Source organism: Peromyscus eremicus, chromosome 1, assembly GCF_949786415.1.
Source record: "Peromyscus eremicus chromosome 1, PerEre_H2_v1, whole genome shotgun sequence".
In the NCBI taxonomy this organism is placed as follows: domain Eukaryota; kingdom Metazoa; phylum Chordata; class Mammalia; order Rodentia; family Cricetidae; genus Peromyscus; species Peromyscus eremicus.
The window spans coordinates 74,593,614-74,616,356 of record NC_081416.1 but is presented as its reverse complement, the minus strand read 5'-3'; the positions used below and the strand labels follow the sequence as shown (position 1 = coordinate 74,616,356).

The window sequence follows — 22,743 nt, the reverse complement described above, 5'->3', positions numbered from 1 at the left end:
GTTTCGCAGCGGGCACAGTGGCGGTGTGACGCTATTCTCCGCGGTGAGCAGGGCCATCCCTGGGGTCGCTTTGGGGCAGCTCTGACAGTGCTGGGAGATGTGAATGGGGACAAGCTGACAGATGTGGCCATCGGGGCCCCAGGAGAACAGGAGAATCAGGGTGCGGTCTACATTTTTCATGGAGAATCAACAGTCAGCATCAGCGTCCCTCACAGCCAGGTAAGTCCCCACGGACCTTGCATAGCACTGACTTGTGTGATCTGGAGCCTCTGACTTAACCGCTGGATCGGCTTTCCTTCACCTTAAAACAGTAACACCCTTCACAGATGCCTCAGGGAGTCTCCAGTCTAGATGAACTCTCTGTAATGGTAGGCGATGCCTTGGGGCACCCACGCTCCACTTCATCCTGAGACCTGGGACTGGAGATGGCAAGCCGCAGGTGTGAGGATGTTAAGTGCTCCGCACTGGCTGTGGAACTGCAGTTAGGCCATTGGAGAGATGTATGATAACGCTGTCCACTGTGCAGTCCTTCCTCTGGCCCCGTTCTGGCTGAGGGACCAAGAGTCCTGTTCTACCCAAAATCCCACGTCATAGGAAATCCCTACAGTTGGACACTTTACATACCACTGATCCTAGGGCTTTCTATGACGTTCCTGAGTTGGGCTTAAAATTCTGCTATTGCTATATTAAAAGTCTGCGTGTGTTGCATGCATGTGTGCATATGTGTGTATGTCTGTGTGTGAGAGACCGATGGTGGAATACTCTTTTCAATCACTTCTCCACCTTATTCACCCCCTCCCCCTCTTTTTGAGACAGAGTCTCACTATGTAGCCTTGGCTGGCCTGGAATGCACTATGCAGACCAGGCTAGCTTCCAAACTCATAGAGATCCATCTGCTTCTGCCTCCAAAGTGCTGGGATTAAAGGTTCAGTCCCTTTCTTCATATTTTTTTTTTTAAAAGTCAGTTAACTCCATATTTTTTTAAGATTTATTTATTTATTTATTTATTTTGTATACAATGTTCTGCCTGTATGTATGCCTGCAGACCAGAAGAGGGCGCCAGATCTCATTGCATATGGTTGTGAGCCACCATGTGGTTGCTGGGACTTGAACTCAGGACCTTTGGAGGAAGAGCCAATGATCTTAACCCCCTGAGCCATCTCTCCAGCCCTCTTCATGTTTTTGATGCTTTTAAAATTAAGTTTTATTTTAAAGATTTGTTATTTTTATTTGTGTGTGTGGCTGCATAAGTTTATGTGCAACACATGCCTGGGGGTGCCCACAGAGGTCAGAGGGCAGTGGATCCCTGGAGCTGGAGTCACAAGCAGTTGTAAGCTGCCTGATGTGGGTGCCAGGAATCAAACCCAGGTCCTCTTCAAGAGCAGTAAGTGCTCTTAAGTGCTGAGCCATCTCTCCAGCCCCCAAATTAAATTTTTTCTTTGACATTTTCATACATATATACAATACATTCTGAACTCTCTTACCCTCCAACTCCCCTTCTCTCCTCCTAGCCTTCCTTCCTCCCTATGTAGCCATACTCATGCGTTTTTGTTTTGATTTGAGATGCACTAAGGTTAACCAGGGCCATCTATGTGACCATTGTGGTGATATATTGTGTGCCCTAATAAACTGGCCTGAGGATCGGAGGACAGAGCCAACCACTAGATCAGACATAGAGACCAGGCAGTGGTGGCACACACCTTTAATCCTATCATTCAGGAGGCAGAGATCGGTCTGGATGTCTGTGAGTTCAAGGCCACACTGGGCTACATGGGATCGATTCAGTATAGGAGAGAAACAGAGTCAGGCAGTGGTGACACACACCTTTAATCCCAGGAAGTAATATGGCAGGGCAGAGAAAGGTATATAAGGCGTGAGGAAACAGGAACTCGCTCTCTTTAGTCTGAGGATTTCGTAGAGGTAAGAACTAGTGGCTGGCTGTGTCCTCTGATCCTCAGGCAAGTTTATTAGGGTGCACAATGTATTACCCCAGACCATGGGTTTGGAGCCCTCCACTGGCACCTGGTTAGGCTCACCGTGCTCAACTGATGCCTATAACTCCATAATTCCCAGACTCTCTCTGTGCACTTGTTCAGTAGAGGGCATGGCAGGCCCTCGAGAGCCGCTTCTCCGTCGGTGATTGGCTGTTGACAGGCCCATTCTTGTCTGGACTCAGCGTTGGCAGGTGTATTTGCATTGACTTCATTATCGGAATGGTTGCATCGTGCCGGGAAGATGACGTTTCATAGCTTTTCTTTCTATTTTCTGGTGCTTATATTCTTTCCAACCCCCCCTTCCATTATATTTCTGGAGCCTTAGTGGGAGAGGTCATATAAATTAAATTTTTAAATTGCATGTGGAGGTTGTGGGACAACGTGAGGGTCCCGAGGACTGAACTCAGGTCGTCAGGCTTGGCAGCAAGTACCTTTGCCTGCTGAGGAGTCTCACTGGTCCTCCACCTTATCTTTTGAGGGACTCTCACTGAACCTGGAGCTTGCTGGTCCAGCTACAATGGCTAGCCAGTGAGCTCCCAGAATCCATCTGTCTCCACCCTCTAGTACTGTCATTACAGATGTGGCACCATGTTCAGCCTTAGTGTGAGTGCTTGGGGTCTGAACCTAGGTCCTCACACGTGTACAGCCAGTATGTTGGCCTCTGAGCTGGCTGTCTCCCAGTTCTAGTCTGAAATTCTTAGTAGAAGTTAAGCATCTCACTATGTAGCTCAGGCTGGCCTCAAGCTCAGCTGTATAGCCCAGGCTGGGGATTCTCCTGCCTCAGGCTTTTGGATGTGGGGATTACAGCTGAGAGCCACCAGGCTTGGCTAATGATAGTTTTGAATAATTGAACCCGGCATCTTTCTCTTATGCTGCATCTTGAAATTAAGTAGCTCACACCGATGATGGGTCATCCTGAATCCTGGCCCCAGAACTGGGCTCCTCTGCAGTGACTCTGTCACCGCCACGTGAATTCCCTGCCTGTGGGGTCCTTGCAGTTTTGGCCTGACTTAACCATGCTGTGTTCTCCCCCAGCGAGCTCAGGCCGTGTAGTCTCCTGGTCTCTGGTCTCTAGTCTTTTCCAGTCTCATATTTTCTTCTATTTCTTTAAATTTTTTTTATTGTGTTAAAAATGCTCAAATACTTGACCACCCTCTTACGGGACTTGAAATATATATTCTAATACTTGTCCTGTTCTAGCAGCTTCTAGGCATTGGTCTGCAATCCTCCATGTTCGCCTCCTCCCTGAGCCCCTGGAAACTGCCACGCTCTGCTTGCTTGTATGATTTGATTAATTTAGACAATTCCTGTGGTGCAATGATTTGGCCTTTTGTGTCTGGCTTATTTTAGTAGAACAATGTCTTCTAGGTTCGTTCCTATTGGCACAGATGACAGATTGTCCTTTTTTTTTTTTTTTTTTTTTTTTGGTTTTTCGAGACAGGGTTTCTCTGTGTAGCTTTGCGCCTTTCCTGGAACTTGCTTTGGAGACCAGGCTGGCCTCGAACTCACAGAGATCCACCTGGCTCTGCCTCCCAAGTGCTGGGATTAAAAGCGTGCACCACCACCGCCCGGCTTTTTTTTTTTTTTTTTTTTTTTTAAGCGATGAATTGTATTCTACTATAGATAAATGTCATTGTTGGGGCGACTTCTTGTCAGCCATGGTGTATGCAAGTTATTCCTGTTCTTGGCTTTTGTGAATGGTGTGGCAATGAATGTGGATGTGCTTAACATTCCTTTAGGATTCTTTTTTTTTTTTTTTTTTTAAAGATTTTTATTTATTTATTATGTATACAGAAAAGGGTGCCAGATCTCATTACAGATGGTTGTGAGCCACCATGTGGGTGCTGGGAATTGAACTCAGGACCTCTGGAAGAGCAGCCAGTGCTCTTAACCTCTAAGCCATCTCTCCAGCCCCCCTTTAAGATTCTTATGCTGATTCTTTTGAATGAAATTTCGATGTGGGATTTCTGGATCACGTGACAGTCCTAAAAGCCTGGAAAACATACAGTTTGTTTCTCTGTGCTTGATTCATTTTGCTTAGCAGGATCATTTCCATTTCCATTTATCACTGCAAGTGACCTGGATCTCACCAGTTTGGCGAGTCTAGCTGGCCAGCAAGCCCGAAGGATCCAGGCGTCTCCACCCTCCAGTGCTGGGTTACAGACTGACATGACCAGTTTTCACACAGTGCTAGAGATCCAGGTTCTCACAGTTGTACAGCCCGTGCTTTACCCTCTGAGACTTCATTCTATTGCCTGTCCTTTATTTATTCATTCATTCATTCATTCATTCATTCATTCTGAGACAAGGTCTCACTCCGCATCCAGGCTGGCCTGGAATTCATGGTCCTCCTGCCTGGACCTCCCAATGCTACAATTGCAGTTCTGTGTTTCCACACCCAGCCCTTTCTTTCTTTTTGATGCATTTTAAATTAAGTTGTGTTACCAGTTGCCTTTGCCCATAATACTTTGACATGTAGATTATTAACTAGAAACATTTGTTCACAGTTATTTTCAGGCTTACAATAGAAAATGTGTAAGTATTTATTCAGTGGGTCTTGACAAGCATAACTTATCCTTTTCAATATAGAGGCATGTGGTTGGATGTGGTGGAACACACCAGTAATGCCAGAGCACAGGAGGTAGAGGTAGGGAAAGGTCACGTTTAAGGCCCTCTCAGGCTGTCTAGCAAGTTCAAGGCAAGCTTGAGCCATATATCCAGACCTTGCTACAGACACTCCAAACCTCAATCCCCCGCAAAGAAAACCTCAAACAATATAGAACATCTCCTCCCCAGCCAGTTCCTATCCTACCTCCTACCCCAGAAACAACCCACAGTGCTGATTATCTCCTCCCAGATGGGCCCAGTCTCTAGAGCAATGTTTCTCAACCTGTGGGTCATGACCCTTTGGCAGTCCCATGATCCTTTCACAGGGTTGCCTATGACCATCAGAAAACACAGATCTTTAGATTATAATTCACAACAGCAGCAAGATTACAGTTACAAAGTAGCACCGAAAATAATGTTATGGTTTGGGGTCTCGACAGCATGAAGAACTGTATTAAAGGGTCGCAGCATTAGGAAGGTTGAGAACCAGTGCTCTAGACAGGACTGAGGAACATTTGTTCCTCCGACTTTGCTGCCATGGGGCCTTGCCACAGTTTACACATATTGACGCCACGCTCTCTTTTGTTGGTACAGCTGTTTTCTGTGTAAATGGGTCCGTAGGTTGTGGTTTTAGCTTTGTTTTTATTACAGAGGTTCTACATGTCTGCTAAGTAACTTTCTGTGTAAAGCAAACAGTGGAAGCCCTGGTCCCTCACTCCACTGACACCACAGCTCATGTTGACAGGAAAGCAAGGCCAAATAGAGAGTACTTAAAAGTTGATTTTATTTCAGAGTTTCATGCATTCATAATGTGTTTGATCAAATCCACCTCTGTTCCTTCCCTCCAACTCCTCTTCTCTCCCACATACCGCCTTTCCCTCCCAACTTCATGTGTTCTTTTAAAAAACATGTATTTTATCTTACGCAGATGGGTGTTTGGTCTGCATGTATGTCTGTGCACTGCTGTGCCCAATGACTCGACTGTAAATGGACTTTTCTTTTTGGGCTGCCGGCTCACAAAAAAATGACATGGAGACTTATTATTAATTATGAAAGCTTGGCCTTAGCTTGGGCTTGTTCCTAACTGGCTCTTATATCTTAAATTAATTCATATTTTTTTTTTAAAGATTTATTTATTTATTTTGTATACAGCATGTATGACCAGAAGAGGGCACCAGATCTCATTACAGATGGTTGTGAGCCACCATGTGGTTGCTGGGAATTGAACTCAGGACCTCGGGAAGAGCAGTCAGTGCTCTTAACCTCTGAGCCATCTCTCCAGCCCATTAATCCATATTTTTAATCTATGTTCTTCCACATGCTCGTTACCTCATCTGCGTCTGCCATCCTGGTTATTTTGAGTCTGGCTGGTGACTCTGTCTTTCTTCTTCCCAGAGCTCCCTCTTTCCGGAAGTTCTGCCTATACCTTCTGCTTAGCTATTGGGTGTTCAGCTTTTTTTTTTTTTTTTGGTTTTTTCGAGACAGGGTTTCTCTGTGTAGCTTTGCGCCTTTCCTGGAACTCACTTGGTAGCCCAGGCTGGCCTCGAACTCACAGAGATCCGCCTGGCTCTGCCTCCCGAGTGCTGGGATTAAAGGCGTGTGCCACCACCGCCCAGCCTTCAGCTTTTTATTAAACCAATCACAGTGGCACGTCTTCACACAGCGTAAAGGAATATTTCCTAGCACCTGAGGAGGCCGGATGGTGGCATCGGATCCCCTGGAATTATAGTTACTGTGGGTCCTCTGGAAGAGCCATCTCTCCAGTTCTGTGTGCCCCCGGCCCCGCACCCCAAACCCTACTAAGTGCTGCCAATGTGTCCAGAGCCTGGGGAGCTTCTTGGGAGCTGTGTGCCTGGTGAATACTGAAGGCGGGGTACTTTATATGTGCACACGTGTGTGTTTACCCACCGTTTGTGATTTAAAGAAAACACAAAATGGATTGTGTTATTTTCGTTGTTGTTGTTTATATTTTTTCTCATATGATCGAAAGTAGAGGTGATAAGTAGTGGAATAGCTAATAAGCCAGGACCTCCAACCTGGCACATTGTAGCTAATTTCAAAGGGAACATCGTCCCAGAGAAACAGTGCATGGGGAACTGGGAACGTGGCTCATTGTTACAGTATCTGCTTGCTGGGCCGCTGGCAGCAAACACACACCCTTTTCTTTCCCTCCTCCTGAAGTGTTTACCTTAATTGTTCTAGTATTAAAAACAACTCGGGAGTCAGAAATTGAGATAAAAATCTGATAAATCTAAGAAACAGCAGAGGGACTCAGCTGATCCTACTCTCCATGTTTTCCTGATCCCAAAGGAATCAGGAAACCTCCCTCAAGCCCCTCCTCTCTTCCTGTCGCTCACTATCTGACTTCCTTGGTCCTCCAACATCTCTATGGCTAATTTTGGTCAGTTAATCACTGACTCCAATAAAGCTACTTCAGGGTGGCTTCATTAGCACAGTGGAGTGGCAGTGGGAACAATTCTCATGCCACATCCCCCTCCTCCTCCTTCCTTCGAGACAGGGTTTCTCTGTGTAGTAGTCCTGGCTGTCCTAGAACTCACTTTGTAGACCAGGCTAGCCTCAAACTCACAGAGATCTGTCTGCCTCTGCTTCCTGAATATTGGGATTAAGGTGTGATCCACTATACGTGGCCTTTTTAGAGATGTGTGTATGTGTATGCGCATGTGCCTCTGTATGTGTGTGTGTGTGTGTGTGTGTGTGTGTGTGTGTGTGTGTGTGCTTCCCTGACACACAGATCTCATGATACTTCCCTGACACACAGATCTCATGATGGATTTTTATGTATGAGCAAGCACAGCTAGACTGAGATATCAATCACTGGACTGGCATTTTGGCTCGGCAGGGAAAAGTGCTTACCACCAAGTCTGAAAGCCTGAGTTCAGTCCCCAGAACCCGCGGTGGCCGGGGAGAGCTGACTCCTTCAAGTTGTCCTTTCACCTCGGCACACACGCTGTGGCACACATGCTCACGAGACTAGATAAGCAGGTGTAATAAAATAGTTAGAGAGAGTGTCAGACATTCCCAGCAGGTCACACTTCCTTATTCTTCCTGTGAGATGGTAAAAGTCCATTTTTCTCTTTGTGGTGCTTGTGCGTGGTAAGTGCACGCCACATCCAAGCTATAGCCTTAGCTCCGGTGGGATCCTTTTAAATATGGTAAAATACATGTGACCTAAATTTTACGGTCTTAACCATTTTAAATGTGCAGTTCCTTGCATTAAGTATTTGACAAAAAGGACTTAAAGTCTTCAAAAACAGTTTGTTTTCTTCGTTATTAATCTTATATGTAGTTTGAAGAGTCAAAATAGTTCTAAAAGCTTAGTGGGTAAAGGCCCTTGCTTCCAAGTCTGTTGACCTAAGTCATCCTCAGGACCCACAAGGTGGAAGAAGAGAGCGCTCAAGCTGACCTCTGACCTCCACATACACCTTGGGGCTTGCACATGCGCTACCTCCCCATAAACAGACAAATGTAAAAAAAAAAAAAAAAAGACAAAAATCTCATTTCCCCTATGACTTCTGTTCTTTCTCTTAAGAGTGCCACGTTCAGCTCTTCAGTCACTCACCATATTCTCCAAATGACAGGATTGTTTTTCCAAATTTTAAGTAAAAAAAAAATAGAAAGAGTTAATTTGCACACAGTATTTGTGTGCTCATAAGTCATGGCATGTGTGATGTTGGCTCAGGTGGCTGGCATTACCCTCACCATAAATTACATATTCACAGCTTCTGTACTGGGAAATGTCAGACTCTTGGAATTATTTGGAAATTTATCATGGTTTTGTTGTAACTGTGGCTGTAGTACTGAGGAACAAACCACCTTGATTGACTCTGTAGCTCCCGTTCCCACCCTCTACCCGCCATCACTCCTTGCCATTTCAGTATTAGTGACCACAGCTCCACTCTGTTCTTTCACTTTTTTTTTTAAAGATTTATTTATTTTATGTGCATTGGGGGTTTGCTTGCATGTGTGTTTGTGCAAGGGTGCCAGATCCTCTGGAACCGGAGTTACAGACAGTTGTGAGCTGCCATGTGGGTGCTGAGAATTGAACCCGGGTCCTCTGGAAGAGCAGCGAGTGCTCTTAACTGCTGAGCCATCTCTCCAGTCCTGTTCTTTCTGTAAATAAACAATCATAGGCAGAGTTAGTCTTTCTGCGCCTGGCTCATTCGACTTAACCTGATTTCCTTCACTACCACAACAGACAGGACTCCATTCTTTAGGTGGCAGGGTAATATTCCACTGCACATCTGTCTGACACAATGGGCACGTGTCAGAACATACATTCTTTCAAAAGAAGTCCAACATGTGTGCAAGTGTATGAAAAATGTTCGGTCATTGTGAGTGAGAACCCAGTGAGCTTCTGCAGACCTACAGTGCTCACCATCCTAGGGGGGAACATCAGAGATGCTGGTGAAGGCGTCGGGAAGTGAAGCCTCCCAGCTTCAGTGTTTCAGTTTTATTTACAACTGTCCTGTGAGTGTGACACATGTTTGTGAGGGCAGGTGCACTTGGAAGTGGGAGGACAGCTCTCAGGAGTAGTTCTTGGCTCCCACAGTGGGTTACAGGATCAAACACAGGCCAAAAGGCTTGCAGGGCAAGTGCCTTTACCTGCTGAGAGCCTTGCTGGCCCCACACTGCGGGATTCTGTTTAGCACTGGCTTCCCACTGTTGAGGGTGTTGAGGGTGTGACGGTGTGAACAGCCAGTTCCTTTTTTCTCCTCTACAGCCACACCTACTTCTTGTTTTCATTTGAGAATTGGGGGGCTGGCGAGAGGGCTCAGCAGGTAAAGGCCCTTGCTGCCAAGCCTGACTACCTGAGTTTGCTCCTGGGACCCACACGATGGAAGGAGAGAACTGATTCCTGAAAAGTTGATCTCTGACCTTCAACATGAGCACTGTTGTTGTGTGGGAATGCCCCTGCCTCAAGGAAGATAAATGTAATAAAAGTGATAGCTTTGGTTAGATCAATATTCAATGTTTGTATTTTTCTGACCATATAAATAAGATCTGGATGGGAGAAATAGTGTATTTTATTTTATTTTTTTAATTTCTTTCCCGTAAAACTTTTAGCTTTCTTTAGGAAACTCAGATTAATCCAGGAAAACTTTGGGTATTGTTTGGAGATCGTGACTTAAACAGTTCCTTAATAAGTTTTAAGTCATCTGAGTTCCTTGGAAAGTATGGGTGGTAAAGAAGAGAGTCTCTGCCTTGGGCGACTGAATCACACCTTTCCTGGCTTTCTTTCTTGCCCTCAGCGGATCACGGGCGCCCGCTTCTCCCCCAGACTCCAGCACTTCGGTCAGTCTCTGAGTGGGGGCAAGGACCTCACAATGGACGGCCTGACAGACCTGGCTGTTGGGGCGCAGGGGTCCCTCCTGCTGCTCAGGTGAGAACACTCTGGTCATACCAGCTCTTCCCCTTTGGAATACCTCTGCCGTCCGGCAGTTCCTGATGGCTCTCTGGTGTCCCTCTAGAGCCCAGCCTGTGATAAGACTTGAGGCAGTCCTGGAATTCACTCCCAAGATTCTGTCAAGGAGTGTGTTTGAATGTGGAAACCAAATGTCAGGAAACAGGGATGCCGGGGAGGTCAGAGTCTGCCTCCGCGTGCGCAAGGTCACCAGGGATCGGCTTCGAGAAGGTGAGAGGTGCTGGGTGAACCTCCGGATTTCCGTGCCAGTGTCTCATCTCGGTCTGCCCAGTCTTCCAGCAGAAGAAAGTTCTGGCTGGTGCTGACCGTCTTCTAAAGCCTGGCTAGAATGAGTGGGGAAGCCCACCAAACCTTTACCAGAGAGGTGACTGGGTGGCACTTCTCTCTACATTGTGTCCGCTGCACAAAGAGCCAGGACCCCCACGTCTGTGAGCAAACTAGGTTCTTCTTGTTTGTTTCTTTCCTTCTTTTAGTCTTTCTTTCTCTCTTTTTTTAAGTGTGAGAATCTTTCATACATTTGTGTTTTTACCATGTCTATTTTGTATGTTTAAAATTTACATAGATTGACATACTCTATGTATCCACCTGAAACTCCGTGTTTTTACTTAACTCAATGATAATGATAGTAAATTATTTTTTCAAGGCAAAGTTTCATGTAGTCACAGCTGACCTTCGTTATATGCCTAGGAAGATGACCTCTACCTCCCAGGTGCTGGGACTGCGGAGTATACTACCTCAGCTAGTTTTATGTTGTGCTGGGGACTGAACTCAGAACTCTGTGTATGCTAGGCAAGCATTTCACAACTGAGCGACATCCCCAACTTAACATTTTTATTATTATCTACTCCCAGTTTTGTGTGTGACTTTTTATTATTATCTACCCCCATTTTTTTTTTTTTGTGTGTGTGTGTGACAGGTCTCAGTGTGTCCCAAAATTGTTTTTTAAATGATTATTTTAAACATACAAAACTAGAGATCAAGTGCTGGGCGGTGGTGGCGCATGCCTTTAGTCCCAGCACTCGGGAGGCAGAGGCAGGCAAATCTCTGATTTCGAGGCCAGCCTGGGCTAGAGAGTGAATTCCAGGAAAGGCTCCAAAGCTACACAGAGAAGCCCTGTTTTGAAAACAAACAAACACACACCCCTAGAGATCAACATATTGCATTCTTAGACAAGTTTTACAGCTTTTCCAAACACGCTTCATTCTGTTCTTTTTATTTTTCTTTTCTTTGCCAAGGAATCTTTAAAAAACTACTTTAAAGAAAAACTTATTACATTTTTTAATTAATTTTGTGTATGTCTCTTCAATTATGTATGTGTCTCTGTGTAGATATGTGCACAGGAATGTGGGTACCCTCAGTCCAGAAGAGGGTGTTGGATCCCTGGAGCTTGGAGTTTACAGACAGCTGTGAGCTGCTTGACATGGATGCTGGGGTCAGAACCCCAGTCCTCGGATAGAGCAGCGTGTGCTCATAACCACCAAGCCACCTCCCCAGCCCGTTAAAGCACTTTGTGTTTGTTTGTTTTGTTTTTGCTATGTAGAACCTGCTGGTCTGGATCTCACAGAGATCCCCCTGCCTCTGCCTCCCCCATACTGGGAATAAAGGTGTGCACCACCACATCTGGCTTAAATGACTTTGAAATTTTTAAAATATAAATGTGATTTATTTATTCGCACATTTACATGTGAGGTTTGGTAGCAGACACCTTTACCCACTGAGCTATCTTGCCAGTCCATCCCAGGAATGTTAAGACAAACATAAAAATCATACCATTTTACTTCCTCAGCCTATGAACATTGAAACAGGAACTTTTCTTTTGAAGCTATGACATCATTATGTTATGCTTCGACTCTAATGCACAATAAATACTTGCTAATATAAAGTAATTTATTTAAAAAATCAATTTTTTGTCCCCCAAACGTGAGCTGTTCTTCCTTCTTACAGCAGGATCTGAATAAGATGTGCCTTTTGCTGTCTAGTGTCTGTCTCAATTATTTCTTTACTTCCTGACATCATCTACGTGTTCAGTGTGGTCTTTTCCTTTTACAATTTCATACAGTGTATTTTGGTTAGATTCACCTACATCACTCTTACTTGTCCCCTGAACTCCTTATTTTCCCTCCTAGTCCCTGGGCTATGTTCATATCATTTTTATTTTCTGTGACCCACTGAATCTGATGCTTGTGTGAGCATGAATGGGAAGCTGTTTATTGGAGACTGGAGCAGCTTAGCAGAGGCTACCCCACTGAGAATGGCTACCTTTCCCTGTTAACTGCCAATAGCACCTCATGGAAGAGTGGAACCCCATGAGCCAGCCCCTCTCCCATCTGTGACGGAATGCTGTGTAGGCCTTGTGCAGGTAACCATTGCCGATGCGGGTTCATGATTGCAGTGGTCCTGCCATATCCGGAAGACTGCTTCACACTACTCCCCCGCCCTTCAGCTCTTACATTCTTTCCACCTCTTCTTTCTTGAAGTTTCCTTGGCCCTGGGGGCAAGTGATATAGATGTCCAATATAATTGGTTTTTTTAATTTTAAAAAGTAATATTTTAATTAATTTTTTTGAGAATTTCATACAATGTATTTTGATCATATTCACCCTTTTTTTTCCCAGCTTCTTTCAGGTACACCTCATCTCCTTATCCACTCAACTTTGTGTCCTTTTAAAAAAAATCCATTCAGTCTATTTGTGTTGCCCAAATACTCTTGGGAAATGGGCCATCCCCAGGTTGGTTGACCTCCTAGGGGTTGCACCCTCAAAGAAAACTGACTTTCCCTCTGCCATCAACTGCCAGTTGTCCCTCAGCTAGGAGTGGGACTTCCTGCTATTTCCTATTCCGTGCTGGCATTTTGTCTGGCCTCCGCTTGTGCGAATTTTGTGCATCTTATCACAATCACTGTGAGTTCATTTATCAACTGCCTTATTGTCACTGAAAAACCAGTTTCCCTGTGGTCATTGCCAGTCCAGATCCAAACCATGCTCCAGATCCACAGGAATAAAAACGAATGGTACTGGCATAAAACAGATACATTGTTCAATAAAGGAGAATTGAGCACATGCACATACCCACATTTGCACAGTCACGTGATTTCATTTTAACATACATATATATATATATTTGAGCTGAGGATTGAACCCAGGGCCTTGAGCTTGCTAGGCAAGCGCTCTACCACTGAGCTAAATCCCCAACCCTTATTTTATTTTTTAACAAAGAGGCCAACAATGCACATCAGAGGAAAGCTACATCTACAACAAATGGTGCTGACCTACCAGACTGCTACATGTAGAAGGATGGGAATGGATCCTTATTTCTGATCCTGCACTAAACTCAACATCAAGTGGATCAAGATTGTCAATATAAGACCAACATAGTTTTAGTTTTTTAGCTTACGTTATTAACCTTCCTTTATAGCATTTTCATACATACTTATTTTCGGTTGCCTCCCCATCTCCATTTCTAACCCCACGTAAACCCTTCCGCCCTCCAGCATTCTTCCTGTCCTTTTACATCCCATGGGTTCCATTACCCTCATCGCTCTTCTCCCTTAACGCCTCCTTTCTCTTCTCATGGTGCCCTCTGTTCTGTCCTCTCCACACACACCCTCTGGTCAGAAATGAGATCCTGTTAGAAATCAGAAGCTAGGACCCACGTTTGGTCTCTGTTGTTCTGAGTCTGCACTAGCTCACTTAGTATAGTAGTTTCCAGTTTCGTCCGTTTTCAGACAGATTCATTTCCAAACGAGAGAGAATTGACTTGGGAGACTGAACTGATCAAGTTAAACACGTTCTTTTGTTGCCAATGGCCTGACTTCTTCCCTGTCCTCGTTTTAAAAGAGTAGGGTTGTGTTTTGGCGGGAGAACAGCAATGACTGATCCAGAGAGAAACAGGAAGAGGAGAAAAGATGTTTCTTCAGCTTCATTCTTACTGGTCCAGCGGTCAGAAGAGCCAGCTTGGCTAGAAATAGAAACATTTTGGAGATCAGGAAACAGTAGGGAGAAGGAATGAACTCTGCGTAGAAATTCTTCTCGAGTCATTTACTCCCAAGCTGTGAATGCCTAGCTTAGTGTATCGGAGACAAACCAGCAAATAACAGGACAAACCAAACCGAACAAAAAACTTGGAAAGAAACATAAGTAGCTTTCTAATCCTTACAGAGTAGCCATTACTCCACCCTCACCCCCCACCCCAAGACAGGGTTTCTCTGTGTTACAGCTCTGGGTGTCCTGGAACTCCAGACTAGACCATGCTGGCCTCGAACTCACAGAGATCTGCTTGCCTTTGCCTCTCAAGTGCTGGGATTAAAGGTGTGCAAGACCACTGCCGCTTGGCATTGCACCATTTTATCTTTTTTTTCTTTTCTTCTTTTTCTTTTCTGGAGCTGAGGACCAAACCCAGGGCCTTGCATTTGCGAGGCACGCTTGCTCGGCCGGTGGGCGAAATTGCCAACCCCTAGCCGCCACTTTCGGAGGACTTGCTTAGTGGGCGCTCATTTCTCCTTTGTAACCACTTGAGAGGCATTATTAATTACTATTCTTACTTTGAAAGTCATGACTTAAGACACAGAGAGGCCATATGCTATGTGGATGATCACACATTCGGGAGCAGAGCTGTGGTCACAGACCCCTGTCTGCCTGCTTTCTCACCACTAATCCCTCTCCTTTCAGGAGATATCCAGAGCACTGTCACTTACGACCTGGCTTTAGACCCTGGCAGCACACTTGTCCGTGCCATCTTTGAGGAGACAAAGAACAACACACGCAGGACCACCCGGGTCTTTGGATTGACACAGAAATGTGAAACCCTGAAGCTGCAGTTACCGGTGAGCAGGCAAATGGTAGAACTCCTGGCTGAGGATGGGGTGGCCTTGGGAAGCTGAAGAAGACAGATCCCCAAATTCCCACTATCTCTTAGAACTGCGTGGAGGAGTCAGCGAATCCGATCTTCCTGCGCCTCAACTATACACTGATGGGGGAGCCCTTGCGCACCTCTAGGGACCTCCGGCCAGTTCTGGCTGTAGATGCTCAGAGGTTCTTCACAGCTATGGTGAGTCCTGGAGTTGGGGCCTTGCAGGAGCAGAGACTAGAACAGAAGGAGCTTGCTGAAGCATTTTTATTTTATGTAATTTCATTTAAACATTTTATTTTATTGCTCCACTGAATCTTTTCCATTCCTTTCCTTTGGGTCACATTCCGTTTCCAGCTTCCCTTTGAGAAGAATTGTGGCAATGACAGCATTTGCCAGGATGATCTCAGCATCACTATGAGTTTCATGGGGTGAGTTTCGTTCTGTTATTGCTTTGCTCAAACCGGAACCAATGTGTTCCTGGTCTCTGAGGGAGCCCAGCCTTTCTCAGAGTTATTTGTGTGCCACAAGGGTCCTAGTGCCTGCTCTGGTCACGTTCCTGTCTAAGGACCTGCAGCCTTTCCTCATCAAAGCAGACTTGCTGCAGTGATGCCCTTGATACCTCATGGTCTTGTTATTGTCACAGCCAGGACACCCTGGTGGTGGGAGACCCTCGGGACTTCAACGTGAGGGTGACTGTGAGAAATGACGGTGAAGACTCCTATGGGACCCGGGCTACCATCTACTACCCATCCGGCTTGTCTTACCGGAAGGTGTCAGTGAACCAGGTAGCCAATTCCTCTTCAGTATCTGGGCTCTGCTTCCCTCACCCCCTATGGCTGGCAGTTGACAGTACATTTGCCTGTCTTGGTTCCAGAATCCGCTTACCCAGAAGTCTTGGCGGGTGAAGTCTGAGCCCATCTCTTCCACTGAAGGATACAGGGCTCTGAAGAGTACCACCTGGAACATAAACCACCCCATCTTTCCTGCTAACTCCGAGGTGAGCTCCAGCCCCTGATGCCCTCCTGTGCAGCAGGTATGTGCTAGTGTCTTAGGGGATCCTCTTCCTCCTGTCACTCCTCTCTGTCCTGAGAAAGAGGTGGCCCCTTTCTACAAGTGAGCTTTATTGAGGCCTAAAAACATCCCATAAACTCACCCATTGTGTACACTTCAGTGGCTTTTGAGTATTCTCAGAGTTTTGCATCTATCAATCTGATCAATCTGAGACCTTGCTAATAGCCCCTGGGGGCTCCTAATCGACCTTCTCTGTGGATTCGCCTCTCCTGGATGTCTCCCACCCATAGACGCAGACAGCATGGTCCTCTGTGATTGGCTTCTTTCAATGAGCGTCACATTTTCAAGGATCACTTGCCTGTCAGTTCTTCTCTTTTTATTTCTGAACATTATTTTTATTATGTGGGCAAATCATGTTTTGATTTATCCCGTTCAGTGGTTGGTGAACAATTGTGCTGGTTTTTCTTTCCTTTTTTTTTTTTTTTTTTTGGTTTTGGTTTTTGAGATCTTCACTATTTTAAATCGCTGTCTCCATTCTCCAACTCTAGGTCACCCTGACTATCACATTTGATGTGGACTCTGATGCTTCCCTGGGGAACAAACTGCTCCTCAAGGCCAATGTCACCAGGTACCTGTTCCCACATTCCACGGTCACCCTTCCTTCTGAGGCCCAGCCAGGATGAATCATTTTCTTTTCTCTACTGGTCCTCTGTTTTGATGACTCATTTAACAAACACTGACTGAGCACCCACTCAAGCCTGGCATTGTGTCAAGTGTTGGGGGGGACAGTGGTGGATAAGACAGCTGTGGTTACTGTCCTCACAGATGTTCAGTGGCACAGACAGGCCAGGTGATTACAATATAGTACAAAGAAAAATGATCAGGTGGTGGTAGTGGTAGGGGTGCCCAGTGTTCTGAGAAGATTCCTGAAGAAAACATATTCAGGTTGTGAGTAAGCCAAGCAAAGGCATAAAGGTAGAAGGAAGCATGCGCCAGGCAAAACCTGGGCCTTGGAGGTGTCTGGGCATGCTTCAGAACAGCTTATGCAGGGCCCGTGAGATGGGTCAGTCGGTGAAGCCTGATGACCTGTGTTGCATCTCTGCAACCTATATAAAGCTGGAAGGAGAAAACTGACTCTACGGACTCTCCTCTACTCTGTAACGTGCTGTGGTGTGTGTGAACCCACCCACCACCTACAACTAATAAAAACAGAGACTGCTGAGGAGCATCCCTGGTAAGGCTGCCAGAGCCTGGTGCCCCAGGTTCAGTCTCTGGAACCCACAGGGTGGAAGGAGTGAGCCAACTCCTATCAGTTGTTTTGTGACCTACACCCAAATACACACACACACACACACACACACACACACACACACTGTAAAAAAAGTAAAAGGAAAAGAATAGCTTCAGCATATGGGGCAGGACTTGGAGAGTTGGTGGGAATGGGGTACGGCTGTGGCACTGGATGACTGAGTTTGTAGTAAATACATGGTTGTATTTACTTGCATATTAGAAAGGCCACTCTTCAGGAGGGTGAGGCGAGGGCTGGGGAAGGGAGCGGCCAGAAGGCTGCTGTAGCTGTTGGAATAAGTAGGGCCTGGTAAAGCAGAGGTGGAGAGAACCGTGGGGCTAAGGGCGTGGGGATAATAGACACGGAGGCAGATGGATCAGAGAGTGGTGGAGGGGAGAGGGAGAGGCTCATTCTCAGTTCTTAGAGCCGGCTAAGGACCTGCTTTCCTTTCAGTGAGAACAACATGTCCAGGACCCACAAAACGGAGTTTCAGTTGGACCTGCCCGTGAAGTATGCCATCTACATGGTTGTCACCAGGTGCTGTTCCTGATGACTCTCCCACTCTCCCCCCATCCATCAGGCTGGACACAGCCAGCTTTGTGCTTGTGTTCATGAGCTGCCTTGTGTTGTGTGTATGCACATGTGCCTGCGTGGAGGAATGATGTGTGTGTGTGCCCAAACTCACACAGTGTCTGACAGACATTGACCCCAAGGGCTACATTGTCACCTCTATTCTCTGTGTATTAAGTTCAAGCAGGACACCTTCATGTTCTGTAACCCACTGGACACTCCTTTTTCTTTTAGTGATGAGAGTTCTACCAAATATCTCAACTTCACGGCTTCAGAGATGACCAGTCAGGTCATACAACATCAGTACCAGGTGAGGAGCAGGAGAAGCCTGGGTCCTGAGGGATGCTGGGAGGGAAACTGATATGAAGAGAAGGCAGGAAGCAGTTGTAGGAATCATGAATACTGTGCTTCCTGTGTGTCAGGCACAGTTCTAAGTTTTCTCCATACCCCAATATGTGCACACACACACACAAACATGCACACATACACACACTATACATGCACTCACACACAGATGCACACACACACACATACATGCATATATACACACATACACAGATGCACATGCACACACACTCACACACATGCATGTACATATGCACTCTCACACACATATGCACTCACACACAGATGCACACAGTGTACCCCCCCCATCAGGACCTTGAACACTCTTGCTGTCCTTTGTTTACAGATGGAGAAACTAAGTCAGAGAGACATGAACTATGTCTAAATTCTCACAACTGGCAAGTGGCAGGGCTAGAACTTAAGACGGGCCAGTCTGGCTCAAGTGTGTGTGTGCTGTCTGTTTACATGCTCCCATTTCCCTGACGCGCAGGACACTGAGGCCTTATTCAGTGATCCTGGGCTGCAGGAAATGAGGAGCCAATGCTGAGGGCGAGCTGGGCCACAAGGCTACAGCCCTCACCACCTCCTTTCTGACATAGTTCAACAACCTGGGCCAGAGGAGCCCCCCCATCAGTGTGGTCTTCTGGATCCCTGTCCAGCTCAACAAGGTGACCATATGGGATCAGCCCCAGGTCATCTTCTCCCAGGTGAGTCCAGCTGGGCCCCCAAAGTCCAGGTTTTTCTGAAGATCTGTTTCCCGCCTTTTCCGACTGTCCCTTGGGCCCAGGCTGTTGCCCTTCCGGGTGGGACTAAAGCCCTCATTTCTCTCTTCCTGGTGTCTGTCTTTCCCCAGAATCTCTCAAGTGCCTGTCACACTGAGCAGAGATCCCCCTCTCGCTCCCAGTTCCGGGATGAGCTTGAGAAGACCCCAGTGCTGGTAAGGACGTGGTGGACTCCACCTCGAGGCCACATGCACGGGCATCATGGTCTGTCCCAGTCTTATTTAATCTGTCTCTTTGGCCCTCTCTTCTAGAACTGCTCTGTTGCAGTCTGTAAGAGAATCCAGTGTGACCTCTCATCCTTCAACACCCAGGAAATGTTCAACGTCACCCTCAAGGGCAAACTGTCATTTGACTGGTATATCAAGGTATGTTGTGTTTGGAGGCTCTCTGGGTATAGCTGTAATAGTCCAGAGCCCAGGCCTGGCTCCCATTCTGCTCTCTCCACAGACTTCTCATGACCACCTCCTGCTTGTGAGCACCGCTGAGATCCTGTTTAATGATTCTGTGTTTGCCCTTCTTCCAGGGCAGGAGATGTTTGTGAAGTCCAAGGTACTCATCTCAGGGCTGGTGGGGTGGGGTGGCGGTGGGGATGCCGGAGGGAGCAGGAGGCTGGAAGGTAGATCTCATCTCTAGCTCAGTGAGAGAAGCAGGTGGACAGAGAAGTGAGGCCTGAAGTTGGTGCTGTGGATTGTAGGGAGGGGGTAGCCCTTGAGTTCAGGGAACTCTCCAGAAGTTTGGGGTATATTTTCCCTGCTGTACCCCCTCTCTCTTCTTCCTCCCCTAGATGGAGACCAAAGTGGAGCCGTATGAAGTTCACAACCCTGTACCGCTGATTGTGGGCAGCTCCATTGGGGGGCTGGTGCTCCTGGCCGTCATCACTGCTGTCCTGTACAAGGTATTCCTTGATTCGGCCTCTTCCTGTCCCCTCCCCTGTAGATGTAACGGTCTTATTAAATAAGAAACACAGAGCCAAATGCAGAGTTAAAAGCCCAAGAGGTCAGAGCAGTAGCTAAGAGCTGAGACTAAAACCACCTTCTTACCCCTCGCCACCGCTGCCGTCCTTCCCCTCAGAAAGAGAGCTACTTCCTGTGCATCTGTCTTTCTATTGACTTTCTGTTCTGCCTTCTCATTGGTTGTAAACCCAACCACATGACCTCCTCGTCACTGCCTGTCTATACAGACCTCTAGGTCTCTATGGTTGGTATTGAGATTAAAGGTGTGTGTCTCCATGCGGGTGGTGTCCTTGAACACATAGAGATCTGCCTGTCATGTGATCGGGATTAAAGGTGTGTGTCACCACCGCCCGGCTTCTGTCATGGCTTGCTATTAACTTTGACCCCCAGGCACTTTTATTTATTAACATACAAATAAAATCACATTTCAGCACAAATAAAATATCACCATACTCCCCGCTCCTCAGCAGCTCCATTATCGGGTTTGACTCTCAGTATTGCTGCTAGCTATATGACTTTGGGCCAGTCGGAGGCTCTCAACAGCTCAATTTCTTCCATTGCAAAACAATACTATTAACGCCCATGTTACAAAGAAAATGAACTTTTTACATATAGAGCGACTGGGATGGCCCCTGGCTTACAGTGACCACTATGTAAGGAGGGATTCTTCTCGTGTTTCATAGTTCTTTCCTAGCGCCAGCACTGATGCTGTTTCTCCCCCGCCTGACTCTCCCCAGGTCCTGTCTATTCTCCGCCCTGTCACTCTTTGTTGTCTGTCTCTCTCCTGTCCTGTCTGATCTTGACCTGCACCTGTGGATTGTGTGGCCTTACCCTCTGTCTTTACCCTGACAGCTTGGCTTCTTCAAGCGGCAATACAAGGACATGATGAGTGAAGCTGCTCCCCAGGAAGCACCCCCACCTCAGTAATGGCCCTTTCTCCATGGAGTGACCTCCCCAGCAAGCAAGTCTGGTCAGATCAACACCCAGGTCCCGAGGCTGATGGACAGACATGTCCTCTAGGGGACTGTCGCAGTGATGCCTTATACAGGAATGGCTTGGGATGTGTGTGTGTGTGTGTGTGTGTGTGTGTGTGTGTGTGTGTGTGTGTGTGTGATGGGCTCAGACATTTCTTGGATGTGGGCAATGCCTTGAAAGCATCCTCTTGGAGGGAAAGGAGTCTCTTGGGTTTCCTACTGTGTGAGGGCAGACACTAATGGACCCTTCTCTGGGCAAGGTGACAGGACCCTTGTGGGTAAGCATAGTGAAAATCTGTGACTGTCTTCTCTGAAGGAAGTAATATTTCCTTTCATGGATGAGCTGCAGACTTGCAAGAGTCTAGGTACCGAGAATACAAGAGAAGCTGGACATAGAATAGAGAATGACCCAACAAAAATGTCCAATGAAGAATGAGAAATCTCCCAGGACTGGAGAGATGGCTCAGTGGTTAAGAGCACTGGTTCCTCTTGCAGAAGACCTGGGTTCAATTCCCAGCACCCACATAACCATCTATAACTCCATTCCCAGGAAATCTGAGAAATCTGTCACTACTTAGTCATTCATTATTAATTTAAATATTTTAACTGATTAACCTGTCCACAGTACAAAAATCAAAAGGCACTCAAGAATGTGTGGTGAAAGGCTGGGGCGCAGCTCATGGCAGAGCACTTGTCTGGTATTTGCAAGGCCTTGGGCTCGGCTTGTAACTGAAAGCCAAGGTAAAGCAAAACCAACCAACCAAAGAGTGTGTAGTGAAAAGACTCCCTCCTTAGGGGCATTCAAAGCTTCATGGTTGGCATCTACTTCAGAAGGATTGTAGGTGTGTGCGCACACACACACACACACACACACACACACTCACACACACAGTTTTAAACAACCGGTGACATAAGTTTTTACTATTATGCATCTTGTCTTTTTATTAATATGCTCAAAAGATTTTATAATATATAAAATGCTGTAGCTGCGGAGTACTCCCCTGGGTGACTACATTGTAATGTATTTAATGTTTCCTTTGGATATATTATCTCCAACCTCTTGCTATTACAAACAATGCTGATTTAATAAATTGCATATATCTAATTTTTACATATGTAGAAGAATAATTTATTGATATATTTATAGACATTTGCTTTCTATTTGAAGGGATCCCAAGATAAAAATTTTAGAGGAGCTGGGATGTGGTGGTGCACGCCTTTAATCCCAGCACTTGGGAGGCAGAGGCAGGCAGGTTTCTGTGAGATTGAGGCCAGCCTGGTCTACAAATCGAGTTCCAGGACAGCCAAGGCTGTTACACAGAGAAACCCTGTCCTGAAAAACAAAACAAAACAAAACAAAACAAAAAATTAGAGAGGAATATGAGTTTGGTGGTATACACTTAACAATCCTTTCTACTCAGAAAATCAGCAGCAACAAGATTGTGAGTTCAAGGTCAGCCTAGGCTACAGAGTGAGTTCAAGGCCAGCCCAAGTAACTTACCAAGACCTTTCTTAACAAAATAAATGGACAGAAATGGGGCTATAGCTTAGTGGTTGAGCATTTGCTTATCATGCACAAGGCCCTAGACTTTATCCTCAGCACCACTCCCTGAAGAATTCAAGTGAGAGAGGCATCCCACAAAATACCTCCAGCTGGAGGGAATTACCTGGGGAATGGAAGGCAGATGTCAACCAATGGGCATGCCCTATGATTCTCCTGGGAGACAGTGAATAACACACACCTGAGTATCATCCAGGGGCAGAAGGAGCTGTGCATGCATTGTTTTCCATATGGTTATCAATTGAGGATATATAATACACACACACACACACACACACACACACACACACACACACATACAACTGGAGGTGGAGCTTTCTGTCCCACATGTCCGATTACACCTGGCAGTTGCTTCCCAAATTACCAC

General features: G+C 46.3%; 1 protein-coding gene across 1 annotated transcript in view; it reads left to right on the top strand.

Annotated features, from left to right (window-relative positions):
* The window catches only part of Itgam (integrin subunit alpha M), a 47,457-nt gene extending 25,769 nt beyond the window's left edge, over positions 1-21,688 (top strand). The window contains exons 14-30 of the mRNA XM_059250758.1: positions 10-219; positions 9,872-10,002; positions 10,091-10,254; positions 14,712-14,866; positions 14,959-15,090; positions 15,247-15,320; positions 15,536-15,677; positions 15,767-15,889; positions 16,452-16,531; positions 17,645-17,728; positions 17,996-18,071; positions 18,706-18,813; positions 18,960-19,043; positions 19,140-19,253; positions 19,336-19,437; positions 19,673-19,783; positions 20,694-21,688. Coding sequence (XP_059106741.1) covers positions 10-219; positions 9,872-10,002; positions 10,091-10,254; positions 14,712-14,866; positions 14,959-15,090; positions 15,247-15,320; positions 15,536-15,677; positions 15,767-15,889; positions 16,452-16,531; positions 17,645-17,728; positions 17,996-18,071; positions 18,706-18,813; positions 18,960-19,043; positions 19,140-19,253; positions 19,336-19,437; positions 19,673-19,783; positions 20,694-20,768 — 1,965 coding nt within the window. The 3' untranslated portion in view covers positions 20,769-21,688. The remainder of the gene's footprint in view (positions 1-9; positions 220-9,871; positions 10,003-10,090; positions 10,255-14,711; positions 14,867-14,958; positions 15,091-15,246; positions 15,321-15,535; positions 15,678-15,766; positions 15,890-16,451; positions 16,532-17,644; positions 17,729-17,995; positions 18,072-18,705; positions 18,814-18,959; positions 19,044-19,139; positions 19,254-19,335; positions 19,438-19,672; positions 19,784-20,693) is intronic.
* The last annotated feature ends 1,055 nt before the right edge of the window (positions 21,689-22,743 follow it).